The following is a 21,695-nucleotide window of genomic DNA, read 5'->3' as shown; positions in this document are numbered from 1 at the left end:
TGCATTCAACATGATATGTTGATGGGATTTTTTTTTGGTGTGGAAGTGGTCGTGCCTTTTGTTTTCATTTCGGGATATGCGATATGCGGATCCGTGAACGCCACGCCACGCAAATGAGCGGACGTTTTTTTTTTCTGCTTTGAAAATGAGGAAGCATTTTCATAAAGACCCAGAAAATGGCAAGAAGGTCTCGTCGTCCGTGGATCCGGATTTGAGTAAAATGAGAAGGAAAGGAGCAAACGCAACAGCAGCATGATTTATTTCTCTTCCCCCAACAGAATGACACCAAAGGAGGTAAAACGGCGGCGGTAGATTAAGACGCAGCAGCATCAATGAAGACGATCTGGACAAGTTTTGAGTCTCTTATTAATGAACAGAAATACTTTGCAGCTCGATAGCAGATCGTTTCCACAACATTTAAATATTTTTCAGGCTTTTGAGGGATTTTCTAATTCACCATCTATTTTCGCATTTCATTTGTTATCTTTTTCATATATCTTTTTGATTATTATTATTTTATTTTTTTATACTTTCGATCCGGATCCAGCCCTGACTATTCAATGGAAGTATGTTATCAGCTGCCGGTCTTGCCTCTAGACAGGCTGGTTCCCAAGCATGTCCTCAGCCGTAGGGGAGCCATTAGTTTCAGCTCCAGCTCTTCTCTCTTCGGGGCTCCTGATCCAAGACAGCTATCACAGGTAAATACATTAAACATCCTTATTCTCTCTCTTTTATTTGTTTAACCATTTGATCACAGTGGGGATGCACCTGGAAATCACACAGGCCGTAAACCAGCACATTCAACAAAAAACATATATATGAATAATCCACAGGAATCTTGCAGGTGGTTGTTGGATATCTAGGCCCTAACACACATAGTGAACGCTCACTTGCAACCTTTTCTTATCTATTGGACCTAAAATACACACCAAACTGAAACCACTTTGCATTCGTGCTTGTTCCCCACAGATAAAGGCCCTCTTGGCTTACACTTTATTTAGCCAACATTGGCAGCGTGCTGCCTAAAGTATACCGGTTTACTCCTGCGACTTGCTACATGTCCCACAGTGTTATTTATATTTACATCCCTTGACACATTGACAGAAGAAACATGCATCTTTGAGTCATAATTAAACTTCCTGCTTTCCCAGTCTCAAACTCTTGATAATGTGCCTCTGGCACGCCTGCCCATATATATATATATATATATATATAGTGAAATAAAGGTAGGCAAACAACAGTCTTAGTGTTGTGGAGTCACGTTTGACTTGACTCTGGCACAGCCGTATAGTGTATCCCCAATGCATTAGCCAAGCATTGGGTCACTACAAGCATATGTCTCAGATGATGTACCACACATTAGGTATCGTCCAGTACACTTGCCTAACGAACTGCAAGACACATGTGCCTGCGACCTCCGCTCAGAGAAAAGTTGCACATCAAGTCCCGAGTCCGTGACCTTTCCCACCCCCCATGTGTTACAGTTGGTCAAACATTCTCACTATTGCATCAGTAGCTTTGTACAAAAGCAGCAGGGTGTATTCTCATCTCTTTGGATCACTTCCTGCCAGTGGGTCATGAACAGAAACTCCCACAGCGTAGCAGGGCATATCCCAACACATTAACTAAGCATTACGTCTGTCTTTGACTGTGTGAGCATCCTCTTCAATGGGCCTTCCATTAGTGCTTTGTGCAAGACGCTGCTCCACATAACCAGCCATGTGTGTCCACTTTTAACCTACCACCCCATCACCGGCAGCTCCCTCAAAGACTAATGCATAGCCATTGCTAGCAAAGGCCGTCAGTGTTGCTCGTCCTCAGTGGTCCTTTATTTGGATGAGTTATTAGCGTTTTGGACAGATGTTATGAAATGCTAGTTGGACAAGACTTTTCTGTCCATCCATTGATGATTCTGGGAATTCACTTCCTCCTTGAAGTCATCTTCCATACTACTCCATCACAATGCCCTCTTAGTTTGGAAGACTTGTAAAACCAAACCGAGGGCCTGAAGCTGTCCTGTGCCTCGGTGGCTCTTGAACCTTTTTTTTTCTCAGACCACAGCCTAAAAGAGGTACCAGAACCTCACAAGAAAACCCAGCTCCGCATAATGCTAGATTGCTCATCCTCTGCATACAAACAAACGCAAGTGTAAAGCTATTGTGTCTCTTGGCCGAGTTCACCATCAGATTTCTGAACTGGGTCAGAGTTCATTTTCAATCATCATTTTGTTGTAAACAAAAAAAGGGGTCATTTGCAACAAGCAGTGCACTTTGTAGTGTTAAGTGAGTTCCCGGTCAAACGGTAATGATCTACATGTCATTTTTAATTTTTTTGTGGACGCATTGTTAAATTGCACAAGACTGCAATATAAAGGCCTGCTGACATAGTTATTTGCCTCTTTTTCCATCCTGGACAGTGGCAGAATTGGGTGATGCACACACTCATCCAGTGTCACTCAGCCTTTTTCACAGAGCAATTACACTTCTACAAATATTGTGTTTCGGGCCCTAACTTTGACCATAAGGGTGCATTTGTCCTTGGTGGCTGCTGTGTTTTTGTGTGTGGTTCCACAGGCCTGTTGTTTGTGGAAGCAGTTCTGGACTACCCTTGCTACTGCCAAGAGGCAGTTAGGCATGTGCCTGGGCTCTGTGGGCAGTGGTTTGGCTGGCTGCCAGACTCACAGATGGCCGGAGTCTCAGTCTCTTTTCATTCTCTGGCTATCTTGTTCCGCTCACTCACAAGCTCCCTCTCTTTCTCCTTCTGCACCCCCCTTCCTTCGCAGATGAAGACATTTCCTCTTGTAAACAGAGGACAAAAGAGTAGGGTTGAAGACGCGACAGTCTCAGAAGAATATGTCACACTGTGGTCGTGGAATGCTTATGGTTGGGTGTAAATATGCTGCTGAAGAGGCGTTGAAAACTGCATTAAATAAATGGGCTCATTTATCTCGTACAAAGCCCTTTATTGTTTTTATTACAATGCTTTTTGATTAATTCCTAAAAGTGAGGTGGAAGATGATTTGAATTTTCCTTGTATATGGTGATGCATGCTGGTCCCCTCGGGCTTCTCTGAGTGAAGGCTAAACACAGGACTGAGGTAGATTAGTTTGGTCCAGAATGAAAGGACAAGGAGTAAGACACATCAAAGAGTCATGTGGTTCCCATCTAAACTGAAAAACACACATGTATTGCTACATGCAAGTTAGTTTGGCTTTGCTGCACTCATTTCAGAGGCGCTCTACATGGCAGCTGCCCTGCAACTAAGTTTCTCTGTCACTTGGCTGGCTGTCATGACTTGGTACTATATCACAGTCACATGGTTTTAACGACATTTTTTTAACAAAACAAAAACATTCCAGCAGAGATACAATAATCAATAAACGGACACACGGTATTGATGAGATGAGATCAGTCACATGGCTTGTGTTAATAATGGTAGGAAAGCAACTTGGACTGTGAACACTGATCTGCTTTCAGCCCCAGTCCATCATATCAGGGTCCGAGATATCATCAAGAGTGTGTTGGCCACTGACCCTAGATCGGCTCCTTCTGATTTGAGATGTTTAGGGACAGGAGATGATAAGCATGTGCGTAAGGCTGGGAGATATCTCAGCTTGTTTCATCCACACTATGGGTGTTTCTGTGCAGGCTATGATAAGATAATACTTTACAGTGCGTCTTTCTGAGGGAGTTACTTTGTTGATTTTGAACTGAACCGATAAGCATTTTCTTTCTGAACATTGCCATCGGATTGACGTAGTTTCAGGATGTGGTAAGAATGCTGAAGGAGCTGTTCAGACGCCGAGAAGTGTTTCACAACAGTTCTCAAAATCTTTAACTCTCTCCCTGCCAAAGTTTGTTTTTCTGCTAGATTTGACCTGGAATGCATGGTGCTCTTTGCTAAGCGAGGATGTGTTTGAGCCTATTTAATAAATAAAACAGGAATCAAATCTTACATCCTGTCTTCATTTATACATAGTCCCTCTCTGTTTTTCTGTGCCTGTCTGTCGCTCTCCGTAAGGGGCCCCTCTTATCACATGACCATTCTGTTTTGTGTTGCAGTGTCGAGTGCAATCGGCCGTGAGATTGTGGCTCCATACATCAACACACTAACGGACACAATGTCATGGGCCAGCTGCTCTGGCTGAATATTAATCATATTGATGGTGGTCCTATAGACATATGATAGTTGTCAAAGTGCACAACTTGGGTTTTGTTTGTTCTCCTCAGAAGCCTAAGACTTGCAAGTGGGGAGCATTAAGCTGGCCCAGAGAAGCAATTAGAGCCTGGGGATGATGTTTTAGATAAATGAAATTCCTGTGTGGGGTAGATGGCTTGGGAGACTATAAAGCAAGTATAACTCTACTTGTGTCATGGAGCACATTTATACAAGGCCCCTTAAAGATCTCTGTGCAAAGAAGGCTTAAATCATTTTAGCATTGACATTTTACCCGCCGGTAAAAACAACAACATTAGTTCCAGATATGTTACAGCTAGACAAGCATGCTGCTTTGTTCTTCGACGTCAATACCACGCTGTCTTTCACCGGCCACGGCGTTGGGCCAATTCACCCCGGGCCTGCCCTCAATCCAGCAGCCCTCTCTCAACAACTCACGGCAGCTGGAGTGTGTCAGAGTGGACTGTGATCTCCTAAAACACTTACAACAGGTAGACTCCATCTAGGGCTTTGTGTATGCAATGGCTGATACACAAACACACTCATACTTACTCACTCCAGACTTGTCCGCATTTACGGCCTAGCACTCAGTTACTGGAATGTGCCGTTCCACACAGCAGAGAGCTGTAAGAGGTTATAACTCAAGGAAGCTTTCAGTTTATGGGACTGTTCTGAGTCCAGCTGTTTTTATCTTTGGTATTCATATACGTGTGTGTTTGGTGCACGTGCACGGCTTTGTTTCTGATATGTCAGTTTATAGGAATACTGCTGGCTTCCTCATTTGCTTGTCCCCAGCTGACTTACGGACATCGCAATGCAATGATAACAAGGAAGCATGTTTGAAAAAGCTATTCAGAATTGTAGTTCTTGCAACTCAGCCAGTGCCTTTTTAAAAAGAAAAATTGAAACTCACACAATATATTAATCGGTCTGCTTTGAGCAAACATCAACATGTTGTCAGCATCTTTTTAATTGTAGGAGTCAGAAAAGGACAAACATTGAAGACCTGCTTACTCGCACAGTTGGACATTTTGACATCACATGACCCCTCTGACCTCAGAAACCTGAATGCCATGACCCCAGGCCGCAAGACTAAGCCGAGATAAGAAACTGAGCCGTATGTAAACGAGCTCACGTGGAATTACAGGGAGCACAATGAGCAGACTGTTGGGCTAGCAGTAAACCAAACAACAAACAGAGTTTGGCTCTCAGACTGCGGCGAGCAAACTCCAACTGGCTGCAACTCCAGGTGTTCCATTTTAGGCACCCAAAGTATGTTTCCCAAAAATAAGATTAGCCTTTATGGAAGTAAATAGAAGTAATGTGGCCTGTAACCAATTTGGTACATTGTTAAACCGTTAATTGCCCACACAAGCACATTTACAAAATCCAGGTGGCAGAATAAGCTTGGATTTATCTGTGTGCTAGTGAGTTACACCTGCGACTTACTTTGATTATACGAGTACTGTGCTCTTTCAAAACAAGCTGGTCCAGAATAGACCGACTGCTTGGCCTGTGGTGTTGCTGCTTGCAGCTTTCTCATGAACTGTCATACAAACAGCTTCACACTCAACATTGCACTTCCATGGGTCCTGAGCAATACACTTGTCGTGACAGAGTTGCGTCACACACCCAAGTTGCTGCAATTTACGGGCAGATACTCAGATGAAATAGGTATTTCCTCTGCCTCACAGGAAAAACACCAAGGCCAGACTTTACCATTGGACAAAGTAGGCTCCCTCGGCCTGGTGTCCTAACTAAAAGGCCCGATAACGGCTATAGATTTATTATGATGTTAAAACATATTGAATCATGCCAATATTCTAGTTTATTATTCCTCAAAATAACTAGCTAATGGCCCCCAAAGCATATGATGTAACTCAACTGTATACTACTGACTGGGTACCTTCCTCTACATCAGAGGAAACTACATTTACTTAACAGAGAAGAGTTGAGGTTACAGATTCAGATTTGACTCAGCAATATTTTAGAATTATAAGCTGCAACCTGAACAGACGATTAGTAACTTTGGTACGTTGTGCAGATAATGCCTCTCTTGCACTCTTCATTTGAAGTAAAGCATTGAACATTAAATGCATGACTTATTGTGCGGTATTTAGGTATTATAGTTTTAATTTAATAGTTGATCATTTTACTTTCAGAAGTAAGTTATTCTACTTAATAACAAAATTCGCAGTTAGCGAAAGCATGAAATGTAAAGCCAGACGGCTTTTGCCTTGAGCCCCCAACTAAAAGGACCACAGACCGCTATAGACATATTATGTTTGGATATGAAAATGATTACATTCTGTTATTATTCTAAGTCATTGTACCCCAAATTAACTTACAAAAAGCCCCTTTTTAAACGAATGCAAATCAAATGTATACTCCTTACTGTGTACTTCTACTTTAGACTAAAACATTGCACATTTGCCTGACAGAGATGTTGCTGGTTACATTGCAGATTCAGATTTTTCTCACAAAATATATATTTAATAAAATATGATGAATAATTATCCAGCATTATACCAGAATTCTAAGCTCGAACTTGAAAATACATTAAGTACATTTAAATGCATTGTGTTGATATTACCGCTTTCTCACACTTTTACTATGCTGTATTGTTTTACTATTATTAGTTAAACTGTTAGATACGCTATAAATGGAGTTCAGGGCATGTCGATGAGTCAGTTGGTGTCAGTGGGAATTGCCGTCACGCGTGGCTGTCAACATGGCGACGCCTGAGTTGGCAGCTGGAAGCTAGCGGTGCTAACCGCACAAACATGGCAAACAAAGGCAACCGTGCTGACAGGGGAATGAAGGGCGGCCGGCCATAATGGGTCGGGACGACGTCATCAGCGGTAACGTAACCACAGCGTGAGTGCAGTGCCAAGCAGCAGCCATCAGCTAGCCAGCAGGGCACACACAGAAGGAGCACGAGTTGCCAGGCAAATGTTGGCGGAGGCAACGTCACCACCATTATGTGTTAGTGCGGCAAAAACCTCTATGACTTGAGTTGCAATAGCAGAGTGCCATGTTTTTTGTGTGTTGGCTATCCGTCCGTGCTCGTTGACTGCGGGGAAGTGGAGAAAGTTCAGTTGTATCCAGCATTCATGTTTGGTTAGCGTTATAGGCCTACATACATGTGCTTTTTTCAGAATAGGCCTAATAAAGTTTGGGCAGATAAGGAGAGGGGTTTTTCCAAAATGTTTTCTCATATTTCTGGAAGTCTCAAAAAGTGATTACTGTCCAGGATTCATCAGAGGTAGATGGAGGATAACTTCATTCCTTTATAGCCCAGTGAGTCACATTTCTCTCTTCACAACCCAGTTTTGCATGAGCCTGAAATGAAAAATAAATGCCATAAATCATGTCATTAATCCTGTCCCTGCCTTGTTTGATGCCAGAGGGTGTGGGTCAAATGCAAATTGGCAATCAAGCGCGGCTCAGCAGTGAAGCCAAAGCAAAAAAGTCTCTAAAGCTGTAATGTCTCTAATGGCCACTAGAAGCCAAGAATTCCGTATTAAAGTTGTGTTTCTATCTTTTAAAAATGGAAAGTAAATGCATTTTTCCTCATGCAATTCCTAATAAGTTAGGTGCACCAAACAATTTTCGCTGTTTTTTTTGCCCCTGCAATAATACATTTAAAGCATTAGCTTTTTTGTCAGTTCCTTCACACATTGGTAACCCCTTAACACATTATGTAAAGGATCGTAAACGGGGATGAAGTTGCAGATAAATCTCCACCGAAGAAGTGGAATCAGAAGGGCGCTGAAAGTGGAGAGTCCAAGGGGTCAGTTCTGTGACGCTCCCAGTACTACCATGTGAAAACAGCCATTATTACAAAGTGGGGTCGAGCGATGGAGAGGGAGAGATGTGCTCAATGTAGCCTCCAGTGTCACAAAAGCGTTTTACCCTCCCCTCCCCACTTCTGAAATGAATCAGGTGCCTCTGCATTGGATTTGGCATACAGGGGCGGAACGGTTACCTCTTTCGATGATGTTGGGTGTGGTCTTTTTTTCTTGATCAGTAGTTCTCTTCATTTATAATTGCCGTGTGTTGTTTTATGTTTGTCATGTTGCCTTTCAGTAAGGGTTCAGGGCACGGTTTCACACGTACACACTCCGAGTCAAATCTGCTTTAATTTCAGGCGCGCCGGTGCAACCAATGTAAATGTTTAATTGCACCTCACGGATTTTATGGTCGCACTCTGAAGCCCTGGAGGTAAACCCAAATCCAAACATTAACATTTTAATGGTGTCTATAATGTTTTATCTGTTTTTCTTTTCTTCACTCAGCCTTTGAGCAACAGGCAGATTTCCATTAGGGTGGATACATACGCTGTGACACACCTGTAAACAACAATGATCGAAACCCATGATGGTTTCTCTCAAACAAAGGAGCTAGCGGTCAGTCAGTCACTATCCTCAGTAACTAAGTCAGGGCCTCTTGCAGCTGTTTCATAGTTAAAACCCTGCAGTAGCTATCTGGACTGTGGAAGTGGCTGTTAACGGTTCTAGTTTTTTGCATGAAGGATTAAAATTGAGCTGGCCAGTTTTAACATGCACAGGCGTTTCAAAAAGGAGATTTACCACTGCTGGTTAAGTGTTGCAAAGAAGGACACACATCAGACCAATTAAAGCGAGGGGAAGGTGATCTCGTGAAACTAGCAAGAATACGCTGGATTTTAAAAAGATCCAACTGAAAAACCCAACCGGGTGTTGCCAACCTTAAAAAGTCCAGTTACTAAGTCTGTGACACTGGCAGCCACTACCACAAAAGTATCATTATGAATGAAAATAACCACAGCTGTAAAGTTATCAGCTTGTGGAAGATTCCCGTGAAGAGTATTTAGAGCAAGAGTCAGGTAGCCCGTCCAATCATCAGCCACAGATGGCGGATTTCTCTTTTTTTTTTTTTTTTTTGTCGGAATTTGATTCATTGATTGCTGTCAAAGTGTGAAGAGAATTTCAACAAACATGTCTTTGAAGAAGACTACCAACCCTACATATAATTAATGAATGTCCCATTTATGACATTAAGTTCCAGTCCTTTCTTTTCCATTCTCTCTTTTTTCTTTTCTTCTATCCCTTATTTGCCATCACCCTCAGCTGTGAAGCATAAATGCCCAAAACACAGAGCTTACAAAGGGGCTCAAGTTCACTTTGCACCACGACTGGACCATGGGTGCATGGTTTTGTGCGTGTTGGCACTACAAGCCGTGGTGTGTTGTGAGATGGTCATTTCAAGGGTAAAACGTGACTTTCCCCTCCCTTCACAGTGGGAATGTGACATTGACAAAGTGTTTGTACTGCCGCCTCCTTCTTACCAGCTCACAAGCGATCAAATGCCAGCAATGTCCCCTTAAGTGCCAACTGGTGGCTTGCCCCGTGCGTGCGTGCGTGCGCAGCAAGCTCTGGCCAAAAGGTTTATTTGGGCAAGTGTTGGCAAGGCTGGTCACTCTTCCATTCCCAGCCCTAGAACCAGTATTACACAGTTCCCAAGCATGCTAAAGCTGATACCAACCCCCCTCACACACACACACACACACACACACACACACACACACACACACACACACACACACACACACACACACACACACACACACACACACACACACACACACACAAACACACAAACTATCCGCCCATGCATCTATACACACAATCTATAATATTCACACTAACCACTAGTGCTGTGTGTAAACACAGAGGCCTGTTGACACTAAAATACAGCTTTGCAGATCACCCACCCAGAGTCGAGCTGTTTGCTAGCCAGTAAAATATTAGCTTTGGATTGGCGGCTGTCATGAGCTTAGAGGACAGATAGTGTCAGGTGTCTTTGTGTGTCTGTCTGTGTGTATCTGTGTGTGTGTGTGCGTGTGTGAGATTCACAGTAATCCTAAGGATATGAAGTATTTGCTATATAAGCGTGTACATCTGTGTTTGCATGTCATGAAATGGCCAGTCCTGCAGGTTTCGCGTGGAATTGGTAACCCTAGACCAGGGTAGCCCCAGAAGGGAGAGTGGGGCGCTGGCCTGGAGGGGAGCTAGGGGTTTTTGGAGTGCATAGAGAGGTGAGCCAACCCCTCAGTGTAGCCTGGAGCATGTAGTTACCACTGTCATTCCCACTACAACCACCGCTGCAGTGCTCTGCTCTTGTGTGGGACACTGTTGGCACCGGATTGTGTTGTAAAGATAAAACGGACAAACTATCCGCTTCATGTGTTGGGATCTTCATCCAGATCTGATAACTTGTTGGGCTTCTCGGGTCAACAGAAGCACACCAACATGTATAGCGTTCTATCATTTCCCAATAGGTCAGTGGCTCCAGAAACCTAAAGAAAAAGTTTGTTTCTGTTTTTTGTTTTGTTTGCAGCTCAGAGTTTTTTAAAATTATTATTTGTGTTTTCAGAATAGCGGTCTCTACTAGTATACACGGTAGTACAGTAGTGCTCGGTACACTGTTTGGATGGATTGCACTGCAATATTTTTTGGCAAATTGCTGTTTGTTATCTGTTTTTTCATGCCTTGAACAACCATGATCCAAACCTGCAATGAGGTATTTCGGTAGCACGAGAACAGTTTGGGGTAAAGATGACCACCAGCTGGTGTAGAATAAAAGGTGTCTGGGCCTCTCCTCATACTTCGAGAAGCATTCCCAGATAAAAAAAGGGAGTTTTCGAAGGCATTGCTGGAATCCCAACACAAGGGCACTATTTATGAAGTAGTTAAAATGGTTTACAATGTTACTTGAGGTGATGGAGCCAAGGATTTACTTACAAATATAAACCTTTCCCCATTCACTCTCCATGATGGACATCGCACGCTTACCCTGCGTTTGCCTCAGTCAGACAGTTTTTTTTGCACATTGTGGAGGAAGAAAACCTCTAAATTAGTTTACATGATGGTTTCTTAACTTGGTGGACAATTCAACTGTATCTGCTTCTTAGAAAGTCTTCTTGTGATGCAGCTGCCCGACGTGTTGAGTTTAGTAATTGAAGAAAAATACCTGAAGCTATTATATGGAATGTTTTTCAAGAATAGATTGTTTCAGCTGTCCTGTTTATCAGTTTCACAAAAGTCAATTCAAATAAAATTCAAATTCATTCAAATCGCATTCACCTGCTGACGTCAGATCAGGGAAGTCATTATTTCAAACATTCTTTTTTAACTGTATTTTGAGGCAGACTTTTAAATGTCGAAGAAAACTTATCGGGTGGGTGGGGATAAATGTATTTCTGTTTATGGGAAACTGTGTGTGTACAAACTGCAACACTGATAAATATGTTCCAGCTTCATATCTCACACCACTGCTATCAGCCATGTGAGAAACGCACATGTTATGTACACACACACACGTGCACAGCAGATTAGAACAAACGGTAGCAACATTACACCACCCTCCACTTATCAAACTCCGTTTATGTTATTTTGTGTTTTTGAGGTGTGTGTAATTGTGATGCCACCCACATCAATTCTGTTACTTATTACGTTATTGTCATAAAATAGTTGCAATATTTTATTGGTATAAACCTTGGACAGTTGTTTTATGATGTTTCTTTTTTTTTTTTTTCAGAGACGAGGGGCCATCTCCTATGACAGCTCTGACCAGACAGCACTGTACATTCGTATGCTAGGTAAGTGTTTCCCCTTCTATACACACACACACGCACACGCACACGCACACGCACACACACACGCAACAGACATCAATAGGTTTATCTCCTCCATGATCGTGTTCATTTCTTAATACACAATGGCTTAAAAAGCAGTGAGATGGAAAATGGATGGATGTAGTGATTATGGAGAGATGGGGACGCACTAGAGTGCATGTCCACTCAATCCTGGCCTCTTGGTAATCTCTGTCAGAATAGACATATATGTTGTGTATCTGTAGTGTTGAGTGTCTGTAGTGTTGAGTGTCTTAGTGCCTTAGTGTCTTAAGGGGTGTGTGTCCGTGTGTCTGTGTGTGTCCCCCATTTGTCCATTGCTGCCCTCAGCAACCCTAAACAGGATAATCAGTTTAGAAAATGAATGAGAGGATGGAAGACTCATAGCTCTGCCAGGCAGATGGAGTCAAATGCATCGAGCAGTCTTGGCTTCCTAATCAATAAGGCTGTTGAGGATAATGGTGCGATTAGAGTCTGGGTGGACCCCTGACATCAGTCTGCCCCACACAGATGTGCCCTCGCGTGCAACTTTTGCCACCTTTTTTCTATTCATCAAACATATGATGTTTGGCTGGTAGTGAGCAGCAAGAAAGAAAGTAGTATTGCTCACTGTGTTATCCTGTCAGTGCCGTTCATAGATATCTGATTGCTGCTGTGAAGTTTAGTGAGGAGGAGGCAGGGAGCATTAAACAGTAAGGCAAGTTTAGGGCTTTGTGGAAATCTGCAGCTTTCACGAAATATTGCTTTACGTTGTTTCTCTCCAGCTTGATAATGCCCGTGTCTTGACTGCTGCAACGTGCGGCTACTCGCAGTTACAGCAATTTATCGAGCTCACTGAAGGAGCTTTTGAAATAATTTTACTTGGCTAAGTTTGATGGCGGTCTCGTATGTCACCGGCATAAAGCATCTGTGTCTGTAGCTTTCATATTAAATTAAGTGTGAGGAGAGGGACGCTAATGCAGACTGGTGTTTGCCTGGGACAGGGTTCAGTCTGCCAAGTTAAAGTTGATGTGCTTTCCAATAGCAGGACTCGGAGCTTTCGCCGCATCAGTTATAATGACATGACCTACATCCACCCCAGAGCTCCAGCACTAATGCACCGCAGGAGAAACATGGACCCTGCGACTCTGAAAACACGCACGCACACACGCGCACACACACACACGCACACACACGCCAAGCCCCAACACATAGGGATTGATGTGACATATGTATGTAATGTAGACACTCCCTCACTACCAAAGAGTGCATGCATTGTAGTGTTTTTCTTGTCCTATTTTATGTTTTGCATGTGATATGCATATTATGTGGTTTCAGTCTCCACATTCATACAAACAACTTAACAAACAGCTTTTCAACATAATGTTGAGCATCGTTACGCCGTAAATTGTAATTCTTAGTTTTTTGATATTTTGCTAGGAGCTTGTGTAGTATTCAAACAGCTGTTTGCAAGTAAGTAACACATGCTGGTTGGGTAACACACCTGTGTGACTGCTTTGATTTTTAATTCTTATGCACATACGAAACAGTCAGAAGTGCCATGCTGGAAACATACCATTGCACTGTTTAGCACCTTGATGATGAGACTGCCTTATAGAGTCTTGCTGCATATAGAGTGTTGCTTGGAACTACACACGAGCATTTTACTGCATCAGTGTCATAGCACCATCCTGCCGCCTCGCTACACTCTCACTGCTGCTGACTGCAGTCTACAAGCAGCCGGCCGCCGTCTTTTGGGTCCAAGTCTGGAGCCCGTCCCTTTTTTCTCTGCCTGACTAATACAAACAGTCATGGATGTACTACGAATCCCTCTCAGTGGGTCTGAGTACAAATAGTGGAGCAGATTGTCCTGACATGGCATTGCATGCTCAGCTGTTGATCTTTTCTTTCCGTTGAATTTTCTCTTCTGAGACGTGGGAGTGTGTTTGTGCGTAACTGTGCATCATACACCAGACTTGGGCGAAATAGTGTTTACAAAGTCACATCTTTTACTTGTTTTAGTTTGCTTGGAGTACCAGAATTATGGGTTTTTACCACAGGCAGAATATTTCCTCATTGATATGAAAAGCGTAACAAATATGAGGTTTTCTGCCATTAAATGCACATCCACTACCACATTGACGAGAACACATTGACACCATACAATTGAAAATAAATAAAAAATGGATGGTTATTTTCTTTACTACAGCTCCCTTTGACAGACCGTTTCTGGCTAAAACTCAACTTGCTGTTGAATTCCAACAAAATAATCTTTTATTTTACTAAGTTTTACTCAGTACTAAGTTTAATGTATTCAAATAACACATTAAATGTTACAAAACATTTTCCCTTGAATCATTTAACACAAAATATCAAACTCTCACACAAATACAAAAGCAACCAAATACAATGTATAATACGGAAATAACATGAGCAAAAATAGTTAAGTTAATATAGTTAATTATTAAAGTTCGGGGAATAATAGTCAGTTGTAAATTCTAATTTATCTAATGATATTGCCAGAAAGGCAGAATCCGTTTGAGCTTTTTAAGCCTGATGATAGAAGCCCAATGTGATGAAAGTATACTGTCTGGCTGTGGTTTGCAGAACGGAGGCAATATTTCAGCTGTGATCGTAGTTTCACATACATTTGTAATTGTCTTATTGCAGCGCTCTGTTCATTGATCTGTGGTAAAGTCCATCCTTGTGGCACTTGAACAAGATCAATTCCAGTATATAATCAGAAACATTTGTAAATACTACTTTGCCTCGCACATTCAGACACAATTTATTTTGAAACAGCATGAATCTTGAGGAAATAAATGTTGATTTCTTCTAGGAGATGTGAGAGTGAGAAGTCAGGTTGGATTTGAACCGGAACGAAGGACCTCCCACCCGTACCTGTGCATCGACTTCCGAACCCTTCACAGTGAGTATGAATCCCAGCCAGCCAATCACCTTCACTCGCCAGCCTCTTAAACAACAAGAGCCCACGTCAAACTGCTCACACACTTTGTTCCCCTCCAGCAAGATTGACAGATATTTGTGCGCTGCTTTCATGCAGTATTCCACACGATGACCAAGGTGTGTCTTTGTGTAAACCACCTGAGATGCTTGTTATCAAAGCTTTGTGAATGGATGCGTGATAAGATAACCACTTTCAAACGTGTGCGCGTGCGTGACCCAAAAGTAATCCTACTTCTTGCTGACGTGTTTCCGGATTGCAGCCAGGGTTTATTCAAACACGGCGCTTGTGTGAGTGAGTGAGAGACCACTGACAAAGCATGTCTGCTGTGTGAGTCCAGACGAAAGGCTTATGCGTGGGCGGCTGTGTCAGCAGCGACTGTTTGTATATCTCTGTGTTGGTGTCAGATCCCCACCGAGTTTGTGCAACCCGAGTTTGAGCCTAATGAGCTTATAAAATAAACATTTACCAGAAAGATTGTTACATATTTTACACATTACATCTTTTGCTAATTGATGTATGTATGTGTTTGTCCTTGTGTGCAGCACGGCTAGACGATGGGTCAGCGAGCACTGCTCCTGAAAGGAGGGTCCATAGACTGCTCAGCTTCCAGAGGTACCTGCACTCGTCCCGTCTGCTGCGGGGAGTCCCCCAGCAGATCCCCCTCCACATCCTGGATGAAGACTACACTGGACAGGCCAGAGTAAGACACCCACCTCTATATAACAATACCATAATAAGTCTCTTTTTGTTCAGACTTCACATCACTAATTCTGTGCTTCTCTTTTCCCTCGCTTGCAGTGCATGCTGGAAAAAGTCGGGAACTGGAATTTTGACATTTTCCTCTTCGATAAATTGACGAACGGTATGTTAAATATAATCTGAAATACTGTTCAAAAGTTGTTTTAAAAGTCATGTAATGGAGCACTGATAATCCAGCATTCAACCAGCCTCATGTTCAATGTATTAACAATGGTGCCATCTATTGGATGTCGGACGACACAGAGGATTTACTAGAGCCCGTTCTAAACATGCCTGTGAGGCTAAATCCTTGGCCTGTAGTGTTGTCGCTTGCAGCTTTCTCAAGAACCACTCATACAAATAACTTTACACTCACACTCCTTGGGTCCTGAGTAATAGATCTGCTATGACAGAGCAACTCACGGTCAGAAACACTGTGGAAATAGACCGAGAGGGCAGACTTCACTCTCATTCTTCCCCAAAATAACTTGCAAAAGGCTGGCAAGTTATTTTGGGGAAGAATGAGAGTTAAAATAGTAATACAATTCAATATTTTTCAGATATAGATCTATCGCTGCCTGGGCCCCTAAAAAAAAAAATAAAATATGCAACTCAGCTGTACGATACAATATTTTGTTTATTTTCCCTTGTAGCTGTAATGGAGTTTGGTTACTGGCTTCAAAGAGAAACCGCAGCTTCATAGACTCTTCATTTTGTCTTATAGGGAACATAATGCAGAAATATGTTTTAGTTAATTCAATGACAGGAGCCTCAGAACATAAGAACAAGATGTTTCTAATATAAAGGGGTATGACTCAGACCATACATGAACAGAGGCAGAGACAAGTATGTTTTTTGGTTATTTTTTGTACTCTCCACATCTGTCTTGATGTTTACTGTGTAACTCAAAAGCAAGAGATGCGTACAAGCTGAAGTGCGTAGTGCTCTGAGAAGAAAAAGGATGACAAAAATAAGTAACTATGAGGAACGAAAATGACTCCTGCGGTCCACTGAGCATCACGGATATTCATATTTTATTTTACATTGCAACAACTTCCGATGGAACAATTTATCATCTTTTTATATTGCAAGTGAAAAGAGATTACACCAACCAGGTGAAAGCAGAATGCTCACTCTGACATTCCTCTTGTTCAGGAAACAGTCTGATCACCCTGACCTTCCACCTGCTGAACCAGTACGGCCTGGTGGAGCTGTTCCAGCTGGACATCGTCAAGCTCTGGAGGTTCCTGGTCATGGTCCAGGAGGATTATCACAGCGACAACCCCTACCACAACGCTATCCACGCCGCAGATGTCACACAGGCCATGTACTGCTACATGCGGGAACCCATGGTGAGACATGATGGCATATCATTGGTATATAACGAAGGAGTAGTTCTATGTTACTGACCAATCATAATCGTTGTACCTTTTGGGTTGTTGTCATTGCAGCTTGCCAAATCTCTGACCTCTTGTGACCTCCTACTGGGAATCCTGGCAGCCGCCACACATGACCTGGACCATCCTGGGGTCAACCAGCCTTTCCTCATCAAGACTGACCACTATCTCGCTACACTCTATAGGGTAAGCCTGACAGAACTTTCATAAGGATGAATTGAAGTGGACGACATCATATGAATTATTGAATGAATGTCTGTGCATTTTTTCCCCTTTTTTTAATGTGCAGAATACCTCAGTTCTGGAAAACCACCACTGGAAGTCAGCTGTGGGTCTGCTGAGAGAGACTGGGCTTCTTTCCCATCTGCCCGCTGAAGACAGGTCAGTCTGACACTGAAGTGTGCTAAGAAAACTGTGCTACACACAACAGTAGATGGCACCCATTGAAAGGCTCTACACATGAGTTCATAGAGCTAATGCCATCAGATGCCACACACAGTGCTAAACAATCTGGTCGTCTTGTCCCCTCAGCCTGAACATGGAGAGGGAGTTGGGCTCCTTAATCCTGGCCACCGACATCAGCAGACAGAATGACTACCTGTCCAGGTTTCGCAGGCACCTGGACCAAGAGAACCTGTGCTTGAGCAATGCCAGCCACCGTCACTTCATTCTGCAGGTCCGTTTCCTCCTCGGTCATAGACACACAGCCGGGTTCACTTTAGCTGGCACATTCCTGCTTTGTGCCGTTATCCTGTGTGGTTGTCTGGCAGATGAAATTATGAGAAATATGCCAGATAAATAAGGAAATTCATTAATATCATATCGCCTGATATTTTGGGACGAAGGCTTGTGTCGATTGACGCTTAAAGGGATGATCGACTATTCTTTTTTACTACTCCGATATCAAGGTTTACTATCGAAACTAAGATGTTATAAAAACCAGTCTCTAGAAGCCTTGCTGTGTATTTAGAGATGACTCTGGTGGTGACGTGGCATTTCCACTCGCTGAGCCCGTTTAGGGACAAATTAATTTTAATTCCTAATTACAAACCAGTTTGCTGTCGCAGTTGCATGCATCTCCACATTGTCTGCTCAATAAAACTGAGCTCTGCGCTCCATAAGAGTAGCCTAGTTAACGTTATAGATAGGCGGCCATTTTTCATATTCATAGCTTTGATTTGGGTTTTTAAATGAAGCTTTGAATGCCTGTCGTCATATTTTATGATGTACAGCCCAACGAACACTATTTTGAATTGAACAAACGCTGATTTGGCCTTTTATTTTTTTCGACCACTTCTTCACTTTACTCTACTTAAGTTATTTAATTTGACGGGCTTAGAATGCAAAAATACATATCCTAACGTCTTTATTTAATTAACAATAGAAGGCCTATTTGTCTGAGAAGAGTTCATTCAGCTGACTTCTTTTATTAAAATACATATTTGAACTGTTTAAATGGCCATTTAAAACATATGTCGGGTAGTTGTTGGAATTCTGGAATATTAATGGCCGTCCGTACCTCTTCATCTCAGCCAAAGTGTGAGCTTTTAACATGTTTTTATTCCCGCCCTGTCCAGATGGCTCTGAAGTGTGCAGACATCTGTAACCCCTGCAGACCCTGGGAGCTGAGCAAACAGTGGAGCGAGAAAGTGACTGAGGAGTTCTTCCAACAAGGTTACTGCATGAAGTTATATATGTTTGTCATTACCCTTTTAACTATTTATTTAGCTTTTTTAGTTAACCCAAGTACAGCTCCTCCCTTTTTTTTGTTTTTTTGTCTATTCTCTGCAACAAAGTCTGTCTATGAAAACTGCACATATGACGTCATAAAATAGCTCATGTATTGATTGTATTTTGTGATGCTCCTTTAGGAGACATTGAGAAGAAGCACAAACTTGAAGTCAGCCCACTTTATGACAGAGAGATCAACACTGTTGGCAAAATTCAAATAGGTAAGTAGCTGTTGTATTCAGCTTTCACCAACAACCTCCCCTCACTTAATATTTGGCCCTAATATGTGCCTTCCGTCCTCTTCTCTTCCTTCAGGCTTCATGACGTACGTGGCCGAGCCGCTGTTTGCAGAGTGGACCCGTTTCTCTGACACCCGTCTGTCCCAGACCATGCTGGGCTACATGGGGCTGAACAAGGCCAGCTGGTGCGGCCTCCAGCAGGAACAAACCTCCCTCTCCAAGGAGGCGGAGCTGGGCTCGGCCGGCGCCGACAAAGAAGGCGCAGGCGCTGGTGCCGGCGCTCGAAGAGACAGCATCACCGCTACAGCCGCAGGAGGAACCAGCTCCAAAGAAATACCTCAGGGAAGCAAAGAATCCTGACACTCCTCGTGTGCCCTTTCGTCTCAACCTCCTGACCCCGGCTTTGGGGCCTCACCACACTGGGGGCCCGGTGGGACATGCAGCGGCCTGCAGCCTTGCTGCTGCCCCACCTGATCTTGACACCCTGTTTATGTTTTGTAGCTTATGCCTCCCATCTTGATAAACCACTGATTTTATTTAATTTATTTAATTTTTAATTCCTCTTTTTTTGGCATAGAGCAATCCATAGATACCTCATTTGGCTACTGCTGTATTTTATTTTATTTTCTTTGTTTTATTTATTTGTCCACTATAGTTTTTGGCATTACTGACTGAACACCACTTTTTTTGTTTGTTGGTGAACCTTAATGGGAAAGCAGTATAAGAGCTGAAGAAGACATTGTTCTGGTATTTTGAAGTGCCATTTGAAAACAAAGTTTGAAGACTGATCTGAACTCTGAGACAACTGGAGTATTCAGACATGAGACCCTCCTAAGACTGAATGCCATGTTGCAGTTGTATTGAAGATTCTTCCTCATGTAAAACACACACAAAAAATGTGACAAGCCCAGTCCTTTTGCTGCCTCTACGAAGACTGTTTACGCATTTTCTTGTTTGTTGTTTCTTTCCCTTGAACTGAAGTGAATCATGTCGGCTCCACGGTTTGCCTTCGACGCACAGATGTGAAGAACCACTCGTTTGAATTGTCATCCCACTGTTGAAGCCATGAGCAGTACCTTATTCAAACGCACCAGATGCCATAAGTTACTCCACCTGTGCTACAATGTGTCCTTGCACTCTCGAAATAACGACGGTGTTGGATGTGCAGCTTCGTCTCCATGACATCACCACGAGACCCTGTGAAGGTATTGTAGACGTTAGTCTTTTTCTGATGTTTCCGAATCTTCCAGTGCTGGTTGAACTCGGGGTAGCTTCCCTCCCAGACTGGAGATCAGTTACTCGCTGCACATGCATCTCACCTGGAACTCCACTCCACGCAACTTGACTCGCTCAGGGTTTTGCCAGTCTCTTATCAAGAGGGAGAGGGGGAGGAGGTGACTGCGGACGATGCCGGGTTGTTTGTTTTTCCTCTACTGAAGGAGACTCTCCCTCTCCGCAGAATGTCTCTCACAGCCACATGCAACCTAAAGGACTGCTCGATTGATGCCTTATAACTATGCACAAACTATGCTAAGTGACCAAACCAGCTCCTGTTCCCATCAAGTGCATGTGTGCTTGTCTTTTGAATGCACTGTCCAATCCCTTTGCCTTTTGTTGTGAGGAACAACTCCAGCTGTCTTTTTTTTTTTGTACGGAAAACAAAATGGTCGAGTGACTTTTGAACATTCCATTTCTTTGTGTTTGGTTTGTCTACTTTGATTCAATATAGTGGCACAAATTGTGTTTTTGTGTTTAAACATTTTTGAAAGATAACAGGTGCTTTTCTTACTTTAGCTGATTTGTATTTTTGCTGTAAGTGCTGTAAGACTGTTGATAAAACTGTTTACAATTTGTTGCGACAGCCATTTTTGGGAAGACTTCAGTGTCGAGCCAGATTTTGTAAAGGCTTTGCTGTATTGACCTTTTTGATACATGCCTGTTGCAGTTTCGATTTGAATAATAAAACCTGTTGTTGAACATTGTTTCATTGACTTGGACACAGTTAAAGCATTTAGACAGTAATACTGCAGTCAACATTAGCAGAAATATGTAAACGATAAATCTATAATGCAGTGGATGTTTAGCTACACTATCTTTGATCTCTTGACTGACAAAACTCTTTAGGAGCAATTAAATACGAGGGAAGGTGACTTTCATCAGGGTGAAACTCAATGACAGATTTACACCAGAGCAAGTCGGGACAGAACATAAACTTTTATTTAGAGATTTGACAATTCAAGTTAACAATTTTTCTCAAAATCCTTCTGACAAATCCAGTTCTAATAAAAGATAAAACTAGTTGAAAAACGAGTTGACTTGAAGCAGCAACTACACTGGCATATTGAACAGAACTGGAAACAATGAACAATCGGTCACTTTGAACAAATAATTAAAAACCCAGAGGTGTCTGTCTTTTTCAAACTGTGGCATGAAAATGTGATTACTGGCACAAAAGCATAAGTTTATACCTTTGGAATACTGATAACAATGGGTACCTTAGGACCCATAACTAATGTTTTTATACAGAAACTAGTATTTCTTTACTGATTATGTTGAACTGTGAGTCTTTAACAACACATTGCGTATGCGCCTGCACCTTCAATAACCGAAACAAGAAATCTTAACTTTGCTTCAGTCACGGTATTGGTTTCCCTCCCTATTCAAGGCATCATCTTAAATGGGAGTGAGACAAGAAAAGATATTTGGCAGTGAAAGGCAAAATCTCGCAGATAATCACTGGAATGTCTTTGGCTCTTAAATAGATTGTACTAAAGAGAAAAGTAATATCAACT

The 21,695-nt window shown here is 42.5% G+C and overlaps 1 protein-coding gene across 1 annotated transcript; it reads left to right on the top strand.

Annotated features, from left to right (window-relative positions):
- Positions 1-560: 560 nt before the first annotated feature.
- Positions 561-19,296, top strand: pde7a (phosphodiesterase 7A; the record flags this gene model as incomplete). The annotated part of the gene is made up of 12 exons (XM_079234329.1): positions 561-698; positions 11,758-11,818; positions 14,670-14,759; positions 15,341-15,498; positions 15,597-15,660; positions 16,692-16,888; positions 16,988-17,119; positions 17,223-17,314; positions 17,465-17,609; positions 18,511-18,607; positions 18,805-18,885; positions 18,980-19,296. 12 exons carry the CDS (start codon positions 561-563, stop codon positions 19,261-19,263), a joined length of 1,539 nt encoding a protein of 512 aa, XP_079090455.1. The 3' UTR covers positions 19,264-19,296.
- Positions 19,297-21,695: the final 2,399 nt, after the last annotated feature.

Source organism: Taurulus bubalis, assembly GCF_910589615.1.
Source record: "Taurulus bubalis genome assembly, chromosome: 18".
Lineage (NCBI taxonomy): Eukaryota > Metazoa > Chordata > Actinopteri > Perciformes > Cottidae > Taurulus > Taurulus bubalis.
Note: the sequence above shows the minus strand (reverse complement) of the source record. Positions and strands in the feature narration are given on the sequence as shown.